The sequence below is a fragment of the Harmonia axyridis genome, chromosome 3 (genome assembly GCF_914767665.1).
Source record: "Harmonia axyridis chromosome 3, icHarAxyr1.1, whole genome shotgun sequence".
Lineage (NCBI taxonomy): Eukaryota > Metazoa > Arthropoda > Insecta > Coleoptera > Coccinellidae > Harmonia > Harmonia axyridis.
Window position 1 is genome coordinate 21,858,628 of NC_059503.1, and position 22,405 is coordinate 21,881,032.

General features: G+C 32.2%; 1 protein-coding gene and 1 long non-coding RNA gene across 4 annotated transcripts; one reads left to right on the forward strand and one right to left on the reverse strand.

Annotated features, from left to right (window-relative positions):
- Window positions 1–1,697: 1,697 nt before the first annotated feature.
- Window positions 1,698–20,706, forward strand: LOC123675433 (PDZ and LIM domain protein Zasp-like). Of its 3 annotated transcripts, XM_045610791.1 has the most exons (8): window positions 1,698–1,853; window positions 11,834–12,012; window positions 14,033–14,145; window positions 15,219–15,329; window positions 16,700–16,761; window positions 18,091–18,402; window positions 18,699–18,837; window positions 19,892–20,706. In XM_045610791.1, the coding sequence occupies exons 2-8, from the start codon at window positions 11,891–11,893 to the stop codon at window positions 20,116–20,118; spliced, it is 1,086 nt and encodes a 361-aa protein (XP_045466747.1). In that variant the 5' UTR covers window positions 1,698–1,853; window positions 11,834–11,890; the 3' UTR covers window positions 20,119–20,706. The 3 variants fall into 3 exon arrangements, with proteins under 3 accessions (XP_045466747.1, XP_045466749.1, XP_045466748.1); XM_045610793.1 differs by lacking the exon at window positions 18,091–18,402; XM_045610792.1 differs by lacking the exon at window positions 15,219–15,329.
- On the reverse strand, window positions 20,679–22,064 carry LOC123675434. The gene is made up of 2 exons (XR_006746776.1): window positions 21,833–22,064; window positions 20,679–20,934 (listed from the first exon to the last, which is right to left on the reverse strand). It is a non-coding gene; the product is annotated as an uncharacterized LOC123675434 (long non-coding RNA).
- Window positions 22,065–22,405: the final 341 nt, after the last annotated feature.

The window sequence follows — 22,405 nt, forward strand, 5'->3', positions numbered from 1 at the left end:
GGTGTTTTGTTCCGAGGTTTTTCTATAAATAATGGCTCAAGAAAGATATACACATATAACGCATATAACTCGGAATCCAGTTGAGATAGGTATAGGGACGTGAATAGAAAAATTGTAGAGTGTGTTGTACTGATTCCAGGAATTGAAAAATATACTTGGTGTCTAATTTGAAAAAATAGACTTTTTCACAATTTTGTAACTTGGCAAATGATGAATTTTTTTGGTCCGTCCTGTATTATTGACAACCATAATTCAAAAGCAGTGACACAGATCAGATCAATATCTAACGACTTGCAAAATTTCTGACTTAAATCTCAAATATTGAGCGAACTAGAGTCATTTTCGTAATACGCCAATTCGATCTAAAATTTCGAAAAATAATTAATAACTCAAAAACCGTTGAAGATAGGGATGGACAAGTAAGAGTGAATAGATTCAATATTTTATGGAGTATCATAAAAAAATAGAAATACCGGATGTCCTATTCAAAATAACAAAGTTGTTGCCAAATTGTCGTACATCCGGCAACACTGGAAATGTGAAATTATTTTAAAAATGTACCTTACATGGCCAAATATCTATCCACAAAATTTGAAATCTTTACCATCAATAGTTTCCATAATAATCTAATAGGCCACTCACCTTGGGACACCCGATATGCAACAAACAGAAACAGAAACAATCAACTTGCAAAATTCAGCCCCACATATTCAGTTTAATGGTTGTTCAAACTTTACTGTCAATTTCATTAATAAATAAGTTGTTGAGTAATTACAACTGAAATTTTTATAGCATTGAGACTATTAGATTTGTTAATAAAGTTCTTTATTTGTACTTTTTTCTTACTATTTATTGTTAGTTAGTCGTAGATAAAGTATAGTATTCAACTTGCGGTAATGGTCATAACTCACTTGATGAATTACAGCACTCGCCTTCGGCTCGTGCTGCAAACTTCATCTTCGTGAGTTATGACCTACATTACCGCTCGTTGAATAATATACTATTATCAGCTAATTCAAAGCATAGACTGCAATATGACAGTTGATTCTATTTTTTTTTAAGTTGATAGAATGAACCGGAAGATGCTCTTAATCTGTGGCATATAGAACAGCATTGTGTTTGGCGTTCTATTCTTTTGAGCTAAAAAGCCTTGAAATATCGCAAACTTCTTTTTTATCAACATTACACTCGCGTTTGAACAAATTAGTTTTCGACAAATTTAAGGTGAGATTTTGACCACTCTCGTGGAAATATCTTGGAAGCCAACTTCAGATAAGTTAACATTTCCTTCGATTTATTTTTTCCTGGAGATTTTTTTCTTCTTCCTTTCCCAATTAATTTTGACATTTCTCTAGGAAGAAACAGTTCGATTTAATGTTTCTTTTTGATTATTTCGGGTGCTCAAATGAGTTTTTATTGAGTATAAGCTATAAGTATGAATATAAGGGGTTGGCTCTACGAAATTCTCACAATTGCATATTGAATTTCATACGGTGGAAACATAAGTAGATAAATCAAGAGTTTTGATAGTAACAAAAATAAATAATAGGAATTCGGCTTTTTTCTAACATCAATTATATTGGTTTTCCGATCATTCGGCCCTGAATTCTATAAATCTAGACTTATCGTCCAGGAACACTGGGAAGGCGATGAAAACCTCCTAGGTTAGGTTCAATAAACATGCTATAGTAATTCACATGCAACATATCAATAACAGTTTACTCATGGTATAGCATTTTTCCTAAGTGTTCTAAATCCTCCTACGCCCACATGTGCCGAACGACGCAGCTGGCGTCGGGACGGCAATGTCAGTTTATTTCTGCGATCGTGAAAAACGGTAACGAATTGCTCAGGTGAGTTTGTGTGTCTTATATTTCCGAAAAGTTGATTTTAAATTGGTGAGTTCCAAATTTCATGATTTTGAAGACCGATTTATTTGAAACGCAATTTGAGAAAAATCCAGTCTTTGACAAAAATAATAAAAACGTGCGTTCATCAAGCATTATTTTACTCTTATATTTGTTCGCATCGATATTATCGAATATCTGAATAAAAATATATATTTTTCAAATATATGTCAATCCAGTTGATAAAAAATGGAACAAGATTGAGTTCCACTTCCACCACGTAAAAAGTCTCCTCAAACTCTGAAACATTTATACATATATCACACAAATTATTTATATTTCGGTTTTAAGCTTAAGCTTAAGTTTTTTTCAGAGATTTTCTGAATTTTCCAGATAATCTCTAGTATGATTTCGCATAAAGTGTAGGAAAGTTTAAACAATACGCTTTGGTCATTGTTTGAATAAGAATGTTGTGTATCAGAATGAAAAAGTTTTTTATAGAAATAAATATATATAAAATATCTGAAAAATTCATAGAATGAAAAAAATGAAAATGAAATTAATTTCTATTTTGAATTAGTATTCACATATTCGGAGTGAATATTGATTGATTATGTTTTGTTTTATAACTTATATTCAATAAATTTCAACTGTCATCTGCAGAACGATATGAAGTCAAGAAAAAAATATATGAATGTTGACTTTGCATCGCAAATTTTTTTGTTATGAATTTTATTATGGAATGTTGTTGGCTTCTTTTACTTTTTCATTTTAGCTCGAAAAATTCCCATTATTTCTTCCATTCAGAATCCAGTTATTTAGAGGCAATCAGACAGGTGATTTATCCAAATGCAAATATTTCAAATTGTCTCCTGAACCTTGAAAAACATTTTTAGATAGTTAAATATAACAACACCTGCGTTCCATAAATTTGTTTGACCTATATTTATAATACCTTATTTTTGTGAATTAGGCAAAATATGTTATAATATGAATCAAAATCTTCTTCAGTTATGATATAGTTGGCAACTAGATAGTTATTTTTTTGGGGACTCTCAGAAATTCAGATCTTGCGAGAGTAAGCAAGACTGACTTTGTTACTGTGTTCCATCACCTCTTTAGACAAAACACTATTTAACAGCGAATACTTGTGCCTATTGACCAATAAATTTCTTAACGACCTTATCACTAGATAAACCACCTGGAAAATAAAAGTTAATAATAGTGATGATTGACTTCGATATCATTGATGATCCACAACCTACACTCCACAACATTTAAATTTTGACAAAAAAAATTCCTTGAAACTTCTTCCTTTGGATATCTAGTGGATTTCTTTCGTATTTTGATTACGATTATTCCATGACAATTATTTCATGTTTCCACAACTTGAAGCTACATTTCAGTCAATGAATTCTTGGCAAGCACTTTCAAATTTATGAACAAGGAGGTAATTATGAGAACCTAGCAAGCCTAATCATCGTGTCCCTGATTGTGCCAAAATATCCATGATTTTCTAATTTTAAACAAGAAATGATTCCGAGAATTTTTGAGAGCGACGATCTGTCTGTAATTGATCAAGTGACCTAAAGTAATTTTTTTTAAAAACAACCGAAAATATAATAAATTCCTGCCAGAATTGGATGATGAAAGCATTCCAGTGTAGTCTCGATGAACCTCTTGGTTAGGACTGAATTAGAATTAATCGGAATTTTTTTTTGGAAATTGAACCTAGACATTGACATCATGAATTCTAAACTAATATTATCTAGTACCAAAACTTATATTCGAGGATATTTTTCTTCAACTTCATTAACTTGGAATTATTAATTCAGAAGTGCACAAAATATCCATTTATACTCATTTTTACTAAAAGAAATGTTTGAACTAACCAAGAAATAGGAGATCTCACTTCCAACAGGTTATCTCAATTCATTAACTGAATTAACTACTGTAATTTCCATTTGTATCAACTGAAAAAATATTCAAGAAGTGCATTACTCATGATCGTACTTATAAATGTTATAAATAATTTAGAATTTACTCCAGTTTTGATGAATATTCATACATATTTCAATGAATATGTTAGTGTAAATCGACAAAACATGTTTATTGGAATGATATGGATTCACATAAATAAAAAGCAAGCATTAAAATCGAAAGTGATCATTCAATTCATATGTTAACCAAGTAGATGGAAATGTTCATCTTCAAATGTTTTTTGAATACAATATAATTCCGAAAAGGGGATAAAAATCTCGAGGTCATTTGCTCAACAATAAATGAATTATTTTTTTTGTTTTCTACGAAACCTTGACGAAGTTCCTAAAAATGTCTTAATTTCGTTTTCAATTGGCCACCTTGTGTACATACAAAAAATGAAAAAAGGTGATTACTATCTGTTCCTAAACATTGGCCAATAAACGCTTCATTGTCTAGATACAGGGTGTTAAAGTTAAACTGTTTTGTGGTGCGTCTATGGCGGTTCAAAAATATGATAAAGAATATTGATGTTTAATTCAATAACTCTTGGATATCTTGCCAATTTTATCGTATCTGCTACCGTTTTTGAGAGTTGATTGTTTATTTGAATTTTATTCTCTTGTGGTTTTAGATAAAACTTTTTATAGTTTTTGATATCGAATATCGAAGTAGATAAATTCTTTTCAATATTCGATAGTGAATGAAAATACTTCATAAATTTCTGAAGGCAGATATGGGATAATAAATATGTCATGTTATAAACAAAATTTAAGCTGAAAATCTCGAATAAAACGAGAGAAAAAATGTTTGAAAAAGTGAAATTTAATACCCCTTTTCCAGAAAACGTCGAAGCGCTAGCATGTTCATGTTTGTAGGTTATTCTTCTTGTATACACCCAAGTAATCTCGTCTCTTTTTATCGATTTGCAAAAAATCATCCTGTATATTTCTTGTCGGTAGCTGTTATCTATATTGCAATAATAATATTTAAGGGTGTTTGGTTGTTAAAAATTTGTGTATCCACATCTTTCACAAAGTAGTTGATATAAACAAGATACCGAAATAGCTTCATGCTATGAGTGGCCACTTGGCAGCTTCATTTCTGATTACTCATTCAAAACATTCAACCTGGTACTAAACAGAGTGTGTCATGGCACATATACTTCCTAGTTTTTTATTTAGCACAATCGGATGCATCAAAAATGCCAATTATTTTTCAAGCTCAATAATAGCAAACCGATACAAGGTAAATGAGTCATCTTTATGTCGCAAACGTCAGAAAATATCTGTCGAGAACATTACTCTCAAATAACCGAGGACGAGTGTTAATCTATTTTTATGAAATTGAAAATCGCGGCAAATCACTATTGCCTAGTAAAAATAAGAGGGGAGAATTACTATAAAGGTAAAATGAAATACTTTGGAGGATTAAATGATTTGAGTGCGATAGAAAGTGACTAAAAGTGATAATAATACCTAATAGATTAAACATAGTATAATATATTACATATAATAATTTTTAAACAAGGAGTCACTCAATCCACCTCCCATTTAATACGAACCAATATTTACTCCTTTTTGCATTTTTTTGATTTTGAATAGGGGCCGAGATCTTAAAGGTGATACCTAACTTTTCAAATTGACGCAATAATTCAATATAAGACTTCCGGTATCTTAAAACTTTCGGCATTGGAGCTTGCAGCCTAGTAATTCAATGTGTAATTGAAGTTTGACAACTTTCAAAATAGACCACCTTCAGTACGTTCAGACCGATATTCACTCTGAGGGTATGTTGGGAGAAAGCAGTCGATGTCAGTCTCCAATAAGGATATTTAATGTGGCTAGACTAGACCATTTCATAATTTTATTTGGATGGACCCCCAAGAATTTTGCAGACATAGAAATTCTAGCAAGAGTGTCATCTATAAGTGGAATGAATTGTTTCAATCGATTAGTGCAGATTAAAACATATTCAGGCTACTATTATCGTACCATGGGGAACCCTCTATAAGGCATTTGAAGAACGTATTAGGTTTGGCAGGAGAATCTATGAGAATGTTTGTGTCGTGTGCATATACAATTGGTTGCTAAATTTTGCGGTTAGGGACTTCAAGAAGATCGTCAATAAACATTACAAATGAAAGAAGTCCTTGAGTACTTCCCTGCGGTACTCCTCGGGTAATACTATCACCACTAGGAGCATAAGTAACACCATTCTTTGCTTTCGCTTTGTTAGGTAGTTTTGTAGCAGGTTTAACTGTTGATTCCTCATATATTGCTCAAGCTGCCACATCAGCAATTTGTGATCAATCAGGTAATAAGGCTTAGACAGAACAAGAAAGATATCAAGAGGTATTTTCTCCATCTTAAGCAGCCTATTCTAACAAGTTCAAGTAAAACAATGCCTGTTCCTTTATTGTGCAAGAAACCATGTTGTGCTCTATTATTAAATTTTGAAATATCTGAAAATCTATTAGTAATTATTTTTCTGAATTTTTTGAAAATGTGGGAAGAATGCTTATCGAACAATTATTGCCAAAATTGGAAATATATCTCATCACCCTGAAAATAATCAGCCAAATAAAGATTTTGGGTTGAATCCGTTAAGTACGGGTACCTGATGAATTTATTTACTACATCGGCGAGGATTTGCTGAAATAAGGATTAATTTCTAGGCTTGTTTTTGATATTTAATTACTTAATATTCCCTATAGTTTTATATTCATTTTTTAAGTTTGTTTTTTATTCCCAATGGAGGATTGCTCCTGGTTTCTATGAGCTTCATCGGATTCTCTTTTGTCTTTTCTATATTGAGGCGGATATAATGAGGTAAAAATAAAAGACCTGAGAAGTCTTTCTTTGTTTGAGATGTGGAAGTATTTTGTTATTTCTTTGAAGTCTATTGAAAATCATCATCGAATTTCTATCGGTATCATATCATGGGAGGAGAACATTCAGAAAATTCATCAATTTCCGATTATATCAAACTTTTATTTACATTTTTTCTCGATAAATATTCTTTACATGAATTCGGTACAAATCAATTCTCCGAAGATATACTGTGGTTCAGGGGGTTATCAAATCAGACAAACTTTATTATTTTTTCTGTGCAGAAACTACATTTTTAAATAACTCACTCACAGCCATAGTCTTTTTAGATGCAATAATAAAACGCAACTATAAAAAAATCTCAACACGTTCCGTTCGACAGTTATCAAGTCTTCAACAGTGAGTCAAACCCAATCGTTTTGAATATTGAATTTCTCCAGTTTTTCTTTTGGAAAATTATTATCATGACAAATGAATTCGACCGTGATTTTGCATTATTAGGTTCAATCTGAAACCATTTTCGATTAAGGCAAGATAAAAGCACCCTGCTATGCTGCCTGGAACAAGAGTGCATAAAATTGAACGAAAATAGCAATCCTTGAAATCAAATGAAAAGCCAATGCACTAATCAATTCTTCAGATGCTCTTGATCCAAGAACATTATAGAGAAAATTCCTTTCGTTGATTTATTCACATTGAGATTTATTTCGGTTTGATGATTTACGATCTTGGAATGAATATCTGTATGAGACTGTTGAAAGTTCCTCAGAGTGTTGGGAGATAATTCAATTACATTGGCGTGCCGTCAATAGAAATATTTGCAACAAATAGAAATATGATAGTTCCAGAAATATCAATATAACTGTGTTATCTGAGAACACAGAATTTAATGGATAAGTATATCGTTTTTTTTTTTGTGAAATTATCAGATTTCAGTGGAATGACATCAACACTCATTTTAAGATTTATAGAGTAATAAAAAATCAATAAATATTGGGGCCGCTTTCATTTTAATAACTTATCTAGTGAAATATGTAGTGTTTACTAATTTCAGCATTTCTTCTGATTCTATCAGAGGAACGTGTAACGTGATACAAAATGGCGAATGCTAGGTACCTACTACCAGATTATTTTCCCTTCTTTTTCATCTAATTTCTTTATGAGGCCTTGTCGGTTTATTCAGTAATGCTAATAGTGTACCTATTTGTCTAATTTATAGGTAACGATTCTGTGGACGATGACATCCAAAATAATTACAAGTATAATTATTTTCAAATGAATTATTTGGTTATTATTCAATTTATTAAATTATTGTCGGTAGGTAGGTACATTCAACCATTTTCCAACTAAAATCGTTCTCTGAATATATTGATAATTATTCGATTTTGAGATATAATGTATGCATATTTTACTGTCAATTTTCTTCAACAATATCCTGTATTCTCATTCCATTAGTAGTGTTTATTTGGTAGTCAGGAATTCCAATAGGTTAGACCCCAAATACATAGATTCTCACATAAATATTTTTACTAACAAAGTCGAATATCGAGCAAAAACATAACAATAATAAGTTTAATGATCAACAAACTCTATTAAACTAGTATATGACAGATGGCAAGTACAAATAGTTTTATTTATTGCGCCACCGTTTACTAATTTGACTGAAATGAGTTATCGACATTGGCAGGAATAAAAATTTGAATATGTTGGTTTCTTTCATCACGGAATAGACGACCATGTTGATTTTTTTTGATATATCACAGATAATCCTTATGGACGAACTACCTTATAAAAGGTTGACCAGTGTGGGATCTAACCTGCCGTTCTTAAGCATCTATTTGACTATTCACGTTTTGATTCATTCTGTTCGTAAATCTGTCACAATTTTTGTCATGTGGTCTTTGTCTATACCTATGCCTTTCATAGGGGAGTCCTTTTTTTATTTGAAATTATTGTTCTTTCGTAGTTGATCTCTGGGTCTTTTGTAATGGGTTGTATCCTAATCACATCTTCAACAGGATTGTTATCAATTAGTCTTTTTAGATCCTCATATCCTTATATTTGAATTGATATTATCTTGTTATGTAGGAGAAGATCCTGGCTTCTTAGATGTTATTTGAAATTTCCATTTTATGAACTATTCGTCTATATATTCAAGTGCTTTTTGTAGTATTCTACATTATGACGTCTGTTCGTCATCTGCATATGGTGCTAACAGATTTTTCGGGTTTTCTGCGATATCATATGTATATATCTTGAATATTAGAGGTCGTAGAACTGAATTTTAGGGCACTCCTGCTTCTTCTACTTGTCTAATGGTAGATATTGCGTCATCTATTTGGACGTAGACATTTCTGTCTTTCATGAAGTTATTATTATTTGCAGGTTGTGATAGTAAAGACTGCCATCTTCATCTCGTAGGTTAATCCTTCGTGCCAAACATAAACGAAGCCTTTTTCAACAAAGCACAGCACTAGTCTTTTGTTTTGTTTGTTCTGAAATCTTTCAGTAACATATTTGATAAGCCTTGGAGGTTGCATTTCTGTGGAATGGTCTCTTCTGAATCCTAATTGCTCAGGTGGTTCTCATTTTTTGCAATGGTTATCCAAACTAGGTATACCAAGTAGACATTATTAGCCTATAGTTTTGTGGGAATTTTTATCTTTTTTTGGCTTATTGAATACAATAACTTCTGCAGTTTTTAATCTTTTTGAGTAGTGTTCTGTTCTAATCACTTCATTGACTATATTGGTTAGCACTGCTATTCCTTTTCAGGGCATCTACTGTAACATAAAATTAGTTATTTTATCTTCAACTTGAGTTTTTCTGGTCAATTTCCACATGACTTCGTTGATCTCTTTTGGTGTTGTTGAATTTGGAATGGCATCGCATTCCGGTGGTTTCAACATCAAATTTTCATTTTCTTCTTCTTCCGAATACATATTCATTTTCATCGTCTTCTCTATAGTTAAATCTGGCTTCTTTGGACTGTGTTGATTATAATGAGAGAAAGTATACTATCTCGCATTATCGATATGATGACGAATTGACTATTTTCTTTTCTTGAGGTTTACATATTACAAATTTAGTGGTCGCAAGTAATTACTTGCGTAAAATTCTAACGAGGGTTTTTAATGTGAAAATACAACTTATCTTGGAACTTGGAAGAAAATATTTAAAATTATCGACTTCACATTGGGAAAATTGCTTTTTTTGATTATTGAAAGTTTTAAACTTGCAGGTTTTCAATATCGAGTAAAGGCAATATCCATCTCGTCTCCTAAATTTTCCTTTATTCCCAATTTTATTACACGCGATGGTGCGAGGTTCATTGCGTAGGTGTTTCAACGTCAGATTCGTATGCAACACATTTTAACTGAGGCCAAGTTGAATTAATATTAAATTTTGGTTTCTATTTTTTGGTTGAAATGAAGTTATTATTACTTGCCAAGCACGGCGACCGTGAAAAATCGTGCATATGTTTCTAATTCACGAATCAACAGTTCAATTAGATTGATAAAACTAACCACATTGAAAGTATACTTACATTCCTCATTTATTTATCATCTCATATATCATGTTCCGTGGTGAAAGAATAATAGAAATAGAACTATGGAATCTGAAATATTTTGAGATTCGAGTGCAAAATACAGATCTTACTTTATCATCGCGAAAGTGTCAGTGGCATAACTATTACAGAAAAGCATATCAGTGATACCGGTGTAACTGAAGGCCAATTGAAAAGTCCCCAGTCTACCATAGTAAAACCATTTATTTCGCAAAATTCGATTTTATTATTCAACATAGTTGCCTTCGAGGGCGATACAGCGTTTATAGTAATTTTTCAACTTTTCGATACCATTTTTGTAGTACGATTTATCTTTCGCTTCAAAATAGGCCTCAGTTTCGGCGATTACTTTTTCATTGGAGCTAAATTTCTTTCCAGCGGGCATTCTTTCGAGGTCTGAGAACAGAAAAATTCGCTAGGGGCCAGATCTGGCGAATACGGTGGATGCAGAATCAATAAGAAGCCCAATTCATGCAATTTTGTTATTGTTTTCATTGATATATGACATGGCGCATTGTCTTGATGAAATAGCACCTTTTTTTTTCGAATGAGACGATTTCATCCTACAAACGATCTAATAATGCTATATTATAATCGCTGTTGTTGGTCTGGCCCGTTTGAAGGCAATCAATGAATATTATACCTTGCGCATCCCAAAATACTGATGCCATAACCTTGCCAGCTGACTATTGTGTTTTTCCTCGCTTTGGATTCGGTTTATCGTGTGCAGTCCACTCAGCTCACTGTCGATTGGACTGAAATGACGGAGCCATGTTTCATCCACTGTCACATATTGACGCAAAAATTCATGTTTATTGCACTTAAACAGCTTCAAACACTGCTCAGAATTATTAACACGTTGTCGCTTTTTATCGATTGTGAGCTTGCGCGGCACCTATTTTGCACACAGCTTTCTCATGTACAAATATTCGTGAATGATATATTCAGATGATATCTTCACAATGCTGTCTCGATCAACTTTAAGGTCGTTTAAAATCATTTTCTGAACTTTTTTTGATTTTTTCGTCGGTGACAGTCTCTTTTGTGCATCCACTACGTTAGCCGTCTTCGGTGCTCATTTCACCACGTTTAAACTTAGCATACCAATTAATGATGGTTGATTTTCCTGGTGCAGACCCCGGAAACTCTTCATCAAGCCAAGATTTGCTTCAACTGTATTTTTTCCCTTCAAAAAGCATTCTTTTATCAGCACATGAAATTCTTTTTTTTCATCTTTTTTCGAATAACAAAAGTAGCTACACTCACAATGCAATATATCATTTTCATTGAAGATATTCATCCTATTTAACAATGACCTCGAAGGACAAAAAACACAGAATAATATTATGACAAAAACCTCCGCCTGATGTGCTTTTCTTTTTTGTAACTTTTGATTAGACATTATAATCATTATTATATAGGGGAAATGAAAAGTGGAAATAACTATATTCAAAGACCCCATGTCACTGGGCACTAGATGGAATTGGGACATATTGTTAAAGTTTACATAGAAAACGACAAATTTTTGTGATTCTCCGAACACAGAATTGTATTTCATTTCATTCAATTTCAAGTATGAATTATCATTGCGACTGTTTCTTTTTCAGAGTTGGGGTAATAAAATCAAAGGACTGAAATCTAGTTGAAGACTACAAATTATCAAAATGACTTATCAACCTAAATTAGTGAACAAACAGTTCAATTCTCCTATAGGACTTTACTCCCAACAAAATATCCAGGAAGTCCTCGAGAAAGATTTGCAAGTCTTGACGAATGGTGGAGTAGGGTAAGTAAACAGAAACAACCCTGAAATGAAATTTCACCATACAGTAAACAATATTTTATACATATTCATATTCGCACTCTCTTCTAAATCTCGTCTACTTTATGTTTAACATTGTTTCGAGAACGATGATCTTCCAAAACTAAGGGTTACTGATAATGTACATTTTATATGTTATCAATGTTATATTATTATCCAAGACATCAATATTCTCTGCTAAGTGCTCCTATATTTCAGATTAATTCTATCAAATACACTTTTCATCTATTAAGTATATTCAACAAAATCATATAAATCTGTAGGGTCTGAAGTTACAATATTCTCTTTTTCAGGCGTGAATGAATACAAAACAGTTCTTGAACTGTTGAAACCATTAAATCAATTCACAATGTCTATTTACCTACTTCAATAGATTAACGACATTTTGATCTATTTAGGTGTTCGACTTTTATTTATTATTCAAAATTCGATTATGGCTTGTGGCATGATGAGAATTTCCGAAATATTCGCCTGATTTGAACCTAGTGCAATTGTTGTGGTGTATATTTGGCTATTTAACATTCTGATTCATAATTAATGTCACATTTATTTTAAATCTCTTCTTTGACGCTTGATTTTTTTGCATATTTTAGGGGTTAATTCTTCTGATGCCGAATAAATAACTCATGGAACTTGGTGTAAAATAACTGGTAGTAACTTATGACAAAATCTATTCGAAGTCATTCAAAAAACCGATTTAAGTATTCAAAATTGTATTTTATCATTTTCATTTCAAATGAATTTTCATCAAGAGACAAAATACAACAAGGGAGCACTTACAGGTCACCTGTATAGCTTTGTTTTGATTCTCGAACTGCTTCCGAATATGCCACAGACTTAACATGGGCCAAAACGTGTTCTCTAGCCAAATCTAGAGCCTTTGTGGACAATTAAATATTCATTGTAGTAGTAATGAATACTCATGTTCTCACTAGGTTCGAGACAAAATCAAAAATAACTATGCATGTTGGCAATCTTCGAAAATAATATATTTCACAGATTTGGCTTGTGTCCCATCAGGTGTTCAGTTTCGGGTATACACATCTACTTGCTAATCTAGAAGATTCCAGATTGAGCAATACAATTTCTCAGGCGGTACTTTGATATGTGTCGAATTTTGAGATATAAGTATTTGACTAAAAGCAACGAAACAATATTTTACAACTGATTTACTTGACAGGGTTGAAGTTCAGGTTGTTGGAACAAAAACCACCTCTCAGACCATTGCCGACATGTTTCGATTTCATTCTAAAATCTTTTCAGGGCTCTAAAATAAATTACAAGATTTTTTAAAACACTTGCAATGGGACATCACATTTGTACAACAATTGAATAAATAATTACATGAATATCTGAAAAATACAATGCAAAAACAAATTTTGAAACGAACAGTGAGAGAACAATGAAAATAATTCAGCAATGAGGTACTTGATGATTTAACATTTGAAAGGGAAAACAATTACTTACAGTCTATTTTGTGGTTTTTTGTCAGAACCATGAAATATATGAAATGAATAATACTTTTGGACACCATCAAATTAGAATTTAACGAAAGAACTGATAAATCGGGAACAGACCGCTCTGATCATACATATATGCTATAAGTAAATAATGACTACTGCTACTACAATATTTTATTATCCTTGCTCCATTTATTTTCTTCAAATTCCTTCTACTTATCAATAAATGAAAGTACTGAACATTTTCGAAGAGATTAGAGTAATATTTATCAATAAAAATGATTACTAATTATATGCACAATTTTATGCGAATATTTATTTTTATTAGAAAATGCTTCAAACTCTGGAACTTTTATCATCTAACGATTTTTTATTGAAAACAATAAATACACCAAAAGAAGAGTTGTTCTGAATACAGAGAATGACCGAAATTGCAAAGATGTTCATTCAAAAAACTTCAATCGAAAAAAAAATCTGACGTAGGTACTTTCAAATTTCATCTAAAATAAAAATCAATTTTACAGAATAAATTTCTACAATCCAAATGTAGGCAAACCAGCGAATCTACACAATTCAGCTGTCTTAAGAATGATAGAAGAAGAAAAAAGACATCATAGTGGATCTATGAAGAGAGAAGGTGAGGACTTTTACAACTATTTCATTTTAAATTTTACTGAAACCACTCGAAAAACACTTTCATAAATTATACAACATAAATAAGAAGACAATATATGAATATAATCCAACGAAATTTGAAATACAGTGTCATAAAATCTTACTAGTGTACCACCAAATTAATAATTTTTGTGCAATTGTTTTAGGCAATAGAGTGCTTTAATTTTGCCCAAATGCCAGTTGACTTTCTGGAATTTCTGGTCACCCTCAATTTTGTTCAAGATTTTAGACACTTCCAGAGTAAGATTGTGAATGCGAAATCCAAATTTGTTAATGGGCAAAATTCGAATCAATAATTCTTAAAAATATATGATCGAATTGGAACTTGTTGAATATTTGAAAAATAAGAGTTTCACGAGAAAAATTAAAATCCTGAACCATGACTCAGGGAATTTCAGATTTTTAATGAATAAAGCCTACTGCTCACACATATGATATCCGACGTTACAATGATCCAAAAATGCCACTATTTGTTGATTTTTTTTTAATGAATCATGGCGGGACTTTTTCAACGAAACTTTCAACTTTATGTCAGACGGAAATGCGGTAATAGTGTAGTTTCAATTTAAGAAATGGAGGAATATTATTGTGAACTATGGTCTAACAAAGCGAACATGTTATTATTGAGTCTTTTACTAAGAACGATGAAGTTACTAGTTCCAAATAAATATCCCTTCGTTTATACAACTAAAGCTCAAGACGATAGGATAAACAATTTCGTATGTTTGAACACTGCTAAATAATCTGTGTACGATAAAAAACGTCAGTATGTCTATCGTATGTCAATATCGTGATTATGAACAGTAGGCTTAAGGCAGATGAACGAATTTCCTAAAGCATTTTGCTCATATAATCTCTTTTCTGGAATTGTATATACATTCAGGAATCATATTTAGCTCACATTGAAACTCAATAGGATTGTATATTTAGCGAATATTTTACACACATGTACACTCCAATCAGCATGAAATTAGAGAGCAGAAATAGAGTTCACCTAGGAGAATTTATGGACTTGCTGATCGGTATCTTTCTCAGGTGATATTGAAAACTATTATAAGCCCCAACGAAGGCAACCAAAATGGCCTCCTCCCGAAAACGAACGAAAACGTAGATTCAGATCAGCGTTCAAAGATGTCGTCATCTCAGGTATTTGAAATAAATGTACGAATTTAACTGGGACAGTCCTGCTCCCCGCCTATACAACATCGACTAGAATAGGCGGATCTAGCGGTTTCGTGTAGTCAATTGTTTAGATTAGTTGTTTCTGGATTTCGAAATTTGTCCTAACAAGTGTGGTGGGTGGATGTTATAATATTATTTGTGAGTTTTTCCTGGTTTTCCGGTTTTTTGGTTTTTTTCCTAATTGTGAAGTGATACTTCATAACAACCTGTTTAGTGACACAATTTTTTTCATTTGATCAAAGAAATACATTTTTGATCAAATTCTTCCAAATTCCTTCGATTTGCGACACTAGATTTTTTCTTTCATTGGATTTCAATTCAGCCAAGATTATTATGAATTTGTCAAATCCGATGTAAAATTATATTTGAAATATTAGGTAAACTAGGCACTTTGTTTCCTATCAGCAATCTTTGAATGTTTTCCAGTAATTAAATTAATTAATTAATATAAAGATGAGAATTAAAAATGAAACCCTGATGATTATCAATCAGAAAGGAACGCAAAGAGAATATTATTCCTACCATCTAGACTCAAAAGTAAAAGACTTAAAAATTAAAGTTTTTAGGGTTCGGACTGTTATCCTTTGTTGAACCCTAGGTTAAACATATTTAGTGGGTAATAAATTCATTTAGATTAGTTCGAACTGATGTACGAAATACAATTAACCAAACGTAGGGGAGCACTTTTTACTGTGTTTGAGAAATAATTCTCTTTTACATGTTAGAGAATCACATGAATTTGAATTTCCTATGGTGGAAATAAAATATTCAAGTTCACATGAAATTGAAAGGAAAAAATGTATATCAGGATTGGCTTCCGAAAAATAACATTTTCTTCTTCTTCCTATCAGAAATCTTGAAGTGAACGTCAGGAATTGAAATTCTAAACTTGTGTGTGATATTTTTGGTACGCGCAGATGTGATGAATGAATCTTATTGTATTCAATCTGTGTATGCCAATTTTTCAAGTTACATGAAGAAAGATGAGGAAATATATTGGTAAATGTATTTTGGCGGTAATATTGAGATAGCTTTGATTTTCATATTCACAAGAGATATTTTTGGTACGATTGCTGGAAGTAAACGTCGAAAGTTAGCAGATAACAGAATTGACAGGACACCGTCCTATTACAAAAGGAAGAAGACGAAGACAAAAGATTTTTTCACTAGAAAATTGAGCTTTTGAGAAGGAAAGACTAGAGTGTAGGATTAGGGAAACAAGCTGTAATTGTAAAATTACATCCATTTTCGTATTCATGTATCCTACAGCCCATTTGTTTGTGTTTGAAAATTAAGACTTATGGATAATTGAATCTAATTTATTTATTTTGAAGGAACGAAACGAATTGCTTGGCCTCCAGCAGAAAACGAAGAAGAAGAAGGAGTTCACACACAGGTAATTAATATATTTCTTCAAGATAGAACTAAAATGTAGATATCTTCATTAGGATACAAATCCATATTCTGAAATATAAATACAATTGGACAAAATATATGTCTACCGCATTCTGGAAATTATTCAAAAAACTATTAAATAAAAGCAAAAATACATCATATTGATTATTACATTAATATTAATGAAAGATATGTAGGATCACGATACTATTTGAAAAAAACTTTATGAAATTTTTATGAATTTAGGAACCTTATTCACGCAATATTCATTGAGACAATACCTATAATAAGTACATATTTATCTATTTTTTGATATAAGGAAAGGGAAGATCTAGGTATATTATGAATTTTGTTGAGGCGTCTGAGCTAATATAGGAAAGATTATTTTCAATTCATTTTATATTAATGCATCTAAGATGAAAATAATTATGAGATATCATATGCTCAACATCCTTAACTCATCAACAAAAGACATAGGCACCTGTTAATCACAATTACAGTTTCCAGAAATTAGAATACTTCAATAAATTAGTGTACCTGATTTTTAGACTAGATAAGTAAATGATATAAAATCGGAGAGTCAGTATTCAAGACTAACACAAGAAAATTCTTCAATAAATTGATGAATTCTTCATGTCTCATTTACCTCATCATTCCTTTTTGTCCGCCTTTGTCTCATGACGAAGATCTCTCTGAAGGATGAATTTTCAGACTTCCTATCCAAATTGTATACATATGGTTGGACATTTTCTTGTTGAGAAAATGTTTGTGGGAGAAAAGTGAAATATGAATTTTCACTACTTTATGCGAATAAGGAAAGCATATATGAAGAACGAAAATATTATCACTTGGTCCTTCTATCCTATGTTCATTTCTGGTTCTACAGCACTATAGAGTTCGCCGATCAATTACTACAGTGTTTAGTAGGGACATACTCGTATAACACGAAATGAAGATATTATAATAATTTTTCCATCTAATTGTCATCATTGGTTGGGATATGCGATATTGATGACCTCTAAAGTGCGGTTTATCTCCAAAGGCAGTACTTTTCCTTGTGGTTTACATTCGATCTAGACTTTTACCAGTCTGATATTTCATTTATTAAGCTTTGGTTGCTCTCCGTTAGCGCGTTTTCCATACTGTAGTATGCATTTCCCTGGAAGACGAGCCAACTGCCTGCATATCACAGTATTATGTCAAATTTGAGAGATATTCTTCCAGTTCAATACGATAGATTTTTCAAGGCACTGCCTGATAATGATCCTTCTCAAATAAATATAATAGGCAACATCAAAATAATAATCAGCTTGAACTTTTTGTCTGTTAGGCCAAACTATCTTCTTCCACTGCTTCGGTAGATCCTCAACTCTTTGAAGCAAAGACTAACTTCACAAGAGAAAAAGATCGTCCTGTCTTACAACCTTTGAACATTTCATGTGAAATACTATCGGGTCAGCAATCACCAAGATCACCAATTTTGATACATAGTCCGAAGGCGTACGGACAGAGTACAACGTCAAAAAGGTGGGCTCCTGTGCATCCTCCTCTTAGTCCTAAAGGCACTCTCATATCTGTGCCGATACATCCAAGCCCAGTGCAGAACCTTTCACCTAGTGCTCAAGAACTAAGTTCACCTCAGGTACGAAATCACCCAAAGCTCTTTTTGATCAAGTTTTGCATGGGAGAGAAACTTTCCTAACAAAATTTTGAGATGGTGTTCAGTTTTCCTCACTGCCTGTAAATAGATCAACGCTTTAGGACAAGTCATCTTTGAAAGGGACAATATAGAATGAAGTGGGTTGTTGAGTTTCAAAGCATGAACAAGACACAAGTCATTCATATTATTCACGAAACATTATGAGTTACTTTTGGAGTAGCAATAATGAAATGTTAATGCTCATATTGAATTCAAAATGAAACTTTTTTTTTTTTAAGAGAGCACTTACACCGTGTCATATACCAAATAAGGTGAAGGAACCTCCACCAGCAACAATCACCCTCAGGCCACAAGCTCCAGTTAGTCAAGCTTCCCCTCCAGTTTTCACATCACAACCAGCCACGGCGACTTTAAAAGGTTTGTATAAGCCATTTGCTTTAGCAATGGCATGATATCAGCTATCTAAGGAAAATGTCATTGCCAGACTGTCACAAAAAATTTTTAGTGCTTACAAAACAAATTTGGAAATTCCATTACGTTTGTTTCACTGAACGGAAAAGAACATTATTCGTTCTGATGATGGTTGAATATGTTTAAGAATTCATCAAGCTTGACATTTCAACCAACTACTTGACTTGAAAATCAAGCTCGTGAAAAATTACATCCTTGAGCTTGACTTGACTTTAGATATTTATTGCTTGACTTGATATTACTTGAGCTTGATATGCACGCGTCGCACGGCTTATACATATTTCTGCAATCTCGTGCGCGCTCGCGCTTAGACTAAATGAGGGAATTCCTCGAGCGCCAAGAGACTGAAGCATTCGCCAGTGTGACTTTATTAGTAGTTTTCTTACTTTTTATGAAATCTATTGCTAGATTTTGATAATTCCAACAATATCTTTTCAGACTTGGCCAAAAAGGCCAAGGATTTTTTATCAACACCAGCATCTTCAGCTCCTGTTAAAAGACAATTTTCTAAAGCTGCTCTTACAGTAACGAAAACCTATTGCGGGTTTTCGTACCTATTAACCTATTAACATGAGGCAGATTAAGATGCCTCATGTGTCTTAGATCTTGAATCGAAAATTATGAGATCAAACAAAGCCTGGAGGTTTCTTAATATTAAGAAACTTTATTTTTCTATTATTTTTCATGATTTATAGTGATTTTATTTATTTTTCTATTCCGAAGAGTTGATATTTACGGTTCTTTTATACAAAAAGTTCAATAAATAAAAATGTTTTTTTGCAAAGTTCCTCTTCATTTCATCATTTGATGTGACACGACACTACACAATAAAATTTGATGAATAAATACTTGACTTGAGATTGGAAAACTACTACTTGACTTGAGCTTGACTGAAATCAAGTCAAGCACGAGCCAAGTAGCTTGAAAATCAAGCCAAGACGTGAATCCCTAAATATGTTATTGTTTTCAAATTTTAGAGATGGAATAATTATTTTTGCAGGTGGCAAGTGTCTAAGGGGGGACATGAAATGGCCCCCGGAGTCCGTAAAAAAACAGGCGGAGGAAGAGAATAGGTTGAGGGTGGAATTAGCTAAAGGACCAGTATGCAGACCCAGAAAAGTACGCAAAGACTACACCGGTTTCTTTGCTCAACATGCCTTAAATTCTACCTACCCAGGGTACAAACCTCCACCAGGAACACAATATTACGGAGAATCTGATTACTAAATTCAAATTAAATCCGAGCTTTTTTATTGCTTTCTTACATATCTCGACTTATGATGCTGTGCAGTATTGAATGTAGGTCATAGAGGGGATTACTTTCAGAATTTGAAATGTTAAAGAGGGGCAACTTTTCGGTGACAAAATACGGATTATTTTTATGTTAGCTTGGCTTTTGTGTTATGATTTTTTGTCGTACAGAAAAGTTGATAACGTTTCAAAATCAGAAAAAATCCTCCGTTCTGAAACATAAATGTATTGAGCAAATATTACTTTAATAATCAGGAGATAATGATAGTTTGGTAGTGAATATGGAAAAACAAATTTTAATTTTATTCTTATGTGTATTTTATATTGAATTGTAAATTATCAGGTTAAAAATCAGTAGGTAATTTGAATTTGAAAATGATACGCTTTGTTGGTTCACAAAACGTACAAGTTTTGAATGGAGTAATAGTAGTAATACTATTTGGTCGAGGTAATTTGTGTTTCCTTGAATTATATAATTTTTTCGAGCTATTGGAGGTTTGGCAAATGATAACTATGAATAATTGATAACGCTGGAAGAAATATATATTACTTTATTAAATGAAATAATTATTTCTATCCATATCCATCAATATTTACTGACATTTCAAATTTATTCCACAATGGCAATAATTATTTGTTATATTTGTGTATTCACATTAGTCTCCTTCACTTTTGTTATCATCACTTTCCGTATCTTCTCCATCCGAATTCATATATAAAACTCTTTCCAATATGTCATATGTCGTCATAAATATTGGAAAAGGGAACAGCTTATACAGAATGTAGATTTGACTGAAATCATTGGTAAGTTGAATGATGAACACAATCTCAGGTGGTAATTTTTTTATTCATCTAAACAGACCCCCATGAAAAATTCAGCCGAATATTTCCTTAACTATAACTTCTTCCTAAAAACGCTTTATATTTTATTAAGCGGGAGACACCATTACGTAGTTCCTCAGTTCAAAACGGATTAAGAGAAATTTTGTCTTACAAATCACCGATTTTTATGGGGTTTACACATGATCTTCTTGAACAAAAATCTATATGAAAGAAATTCTATATTTTCAATTTACTAATAAAAAAAATTTGGCAACTTTTCGTTTTTCGCGAAAAATTGATGTCATGTACTTTGTACAAAGCACTGATATATTTTTGAAATACCAAAAATCATTACAAAAGAAGTAGAATTATAATTTTATGAATGCCGCCGTACAGTGCTGCCCTTATTTGCTTCGAAAAAAGAAAGAAGATGAAGTGAATGTACAAGCGGAATCAACTCCCTGAAGAATCTTAGATGAAAACAAATGATCATCACAATATATTTTCATAAACTCTACAACTCTGCATCCATCAATTCGACCGAATACTTTCATCAAAACGAACGACAATCAGATGGTGTTCAGCATATTCATAAATGGAATTGGAAATACTTCATAATAACGAGATGTGTGGGACCTCTTGTGCTATTTGAGAATTTAAAGGAGATTTTTACCCCGCTTAAGGGATGAACCTACCCTTACAAATTTGTGATCACACGATGTTTCCCTCCAAATAAAAATTTGAATTGTATAATCAGCTGGATTGTTTCGTGGGAGTCATCTTATATGAATACCGGACAAATCAAACTCTATGAGTAGGTGAGCAATGTTTTATGATATACCTACTATGAGATCTAAGTACAACTCACCATTGTAAAGCTAAAACTGTGATATTTTTAAGCAAATATCCTGCTTCAATAAATTTGTATATGAGAAATGCAAATACCATATTGCTCGGTGGGATTCGAGTTAATTATTACTTCTCTGAATACTTCTATTGGATAGTTGATATTTTCATTATATGCATTTAGAACTTCATGATTAGGACATATGCGTTTTCTGAGAAATCTTTCGGATCGAAATTGACTACTACATTTGATAGAAAATATCAAGAAACTCAACTTGATATCATAATCTATACCTTTTTGATTTGTAAGTCTTAATTAGCTGAAGATAATTCATGAAATAGGTACCTGCTCATTATGATATCTTGTCGCAATGCATTAGTAAATAAATAAAATGTTAAAGGAATATTTTTTCAGCTAGTAGCAGCCAGAAAATATTACAATAAAAAACTCCGAAGGTTAGAATGCTATAATGTATTTAAAAAACTGCCATAATTTCCGAAATTATTCCAAATGAGGGATAAAATGACGTTCTGTAAAGATGATTGAAAGTAAAATGAATTTGAAATGTTCAGTTCAAATTGACATAAAAATTAT

What these genes read in the sequence shown, in the direction of transcription:
- LOC123675433 (XM_045610791.1), top strand. Translation starts at nt 11,891, where the DNA reads ATGACTTATCAACCTAAATTAGTGAACAAACAGTTCAATTCTCCTATA. An exon ending in AAGAAGGAGTTCACACACAG is followed by an intron (nt 16,762 to 18,090) that starts GTAATTAATATA and finishes TTTGTCTGTTAG; the next exon opens with GCCAAACTATCTTCTTCCAC. An exon ending in AGCCACGGCGACTTTAAAAG is followed by an intron (nt 18,838 to 19,891) that starts GTTTGTATAAGC and finishes TTATTTTTGCAG; the next exon opens with GTGGCAAGTGTCTAAGGGGG.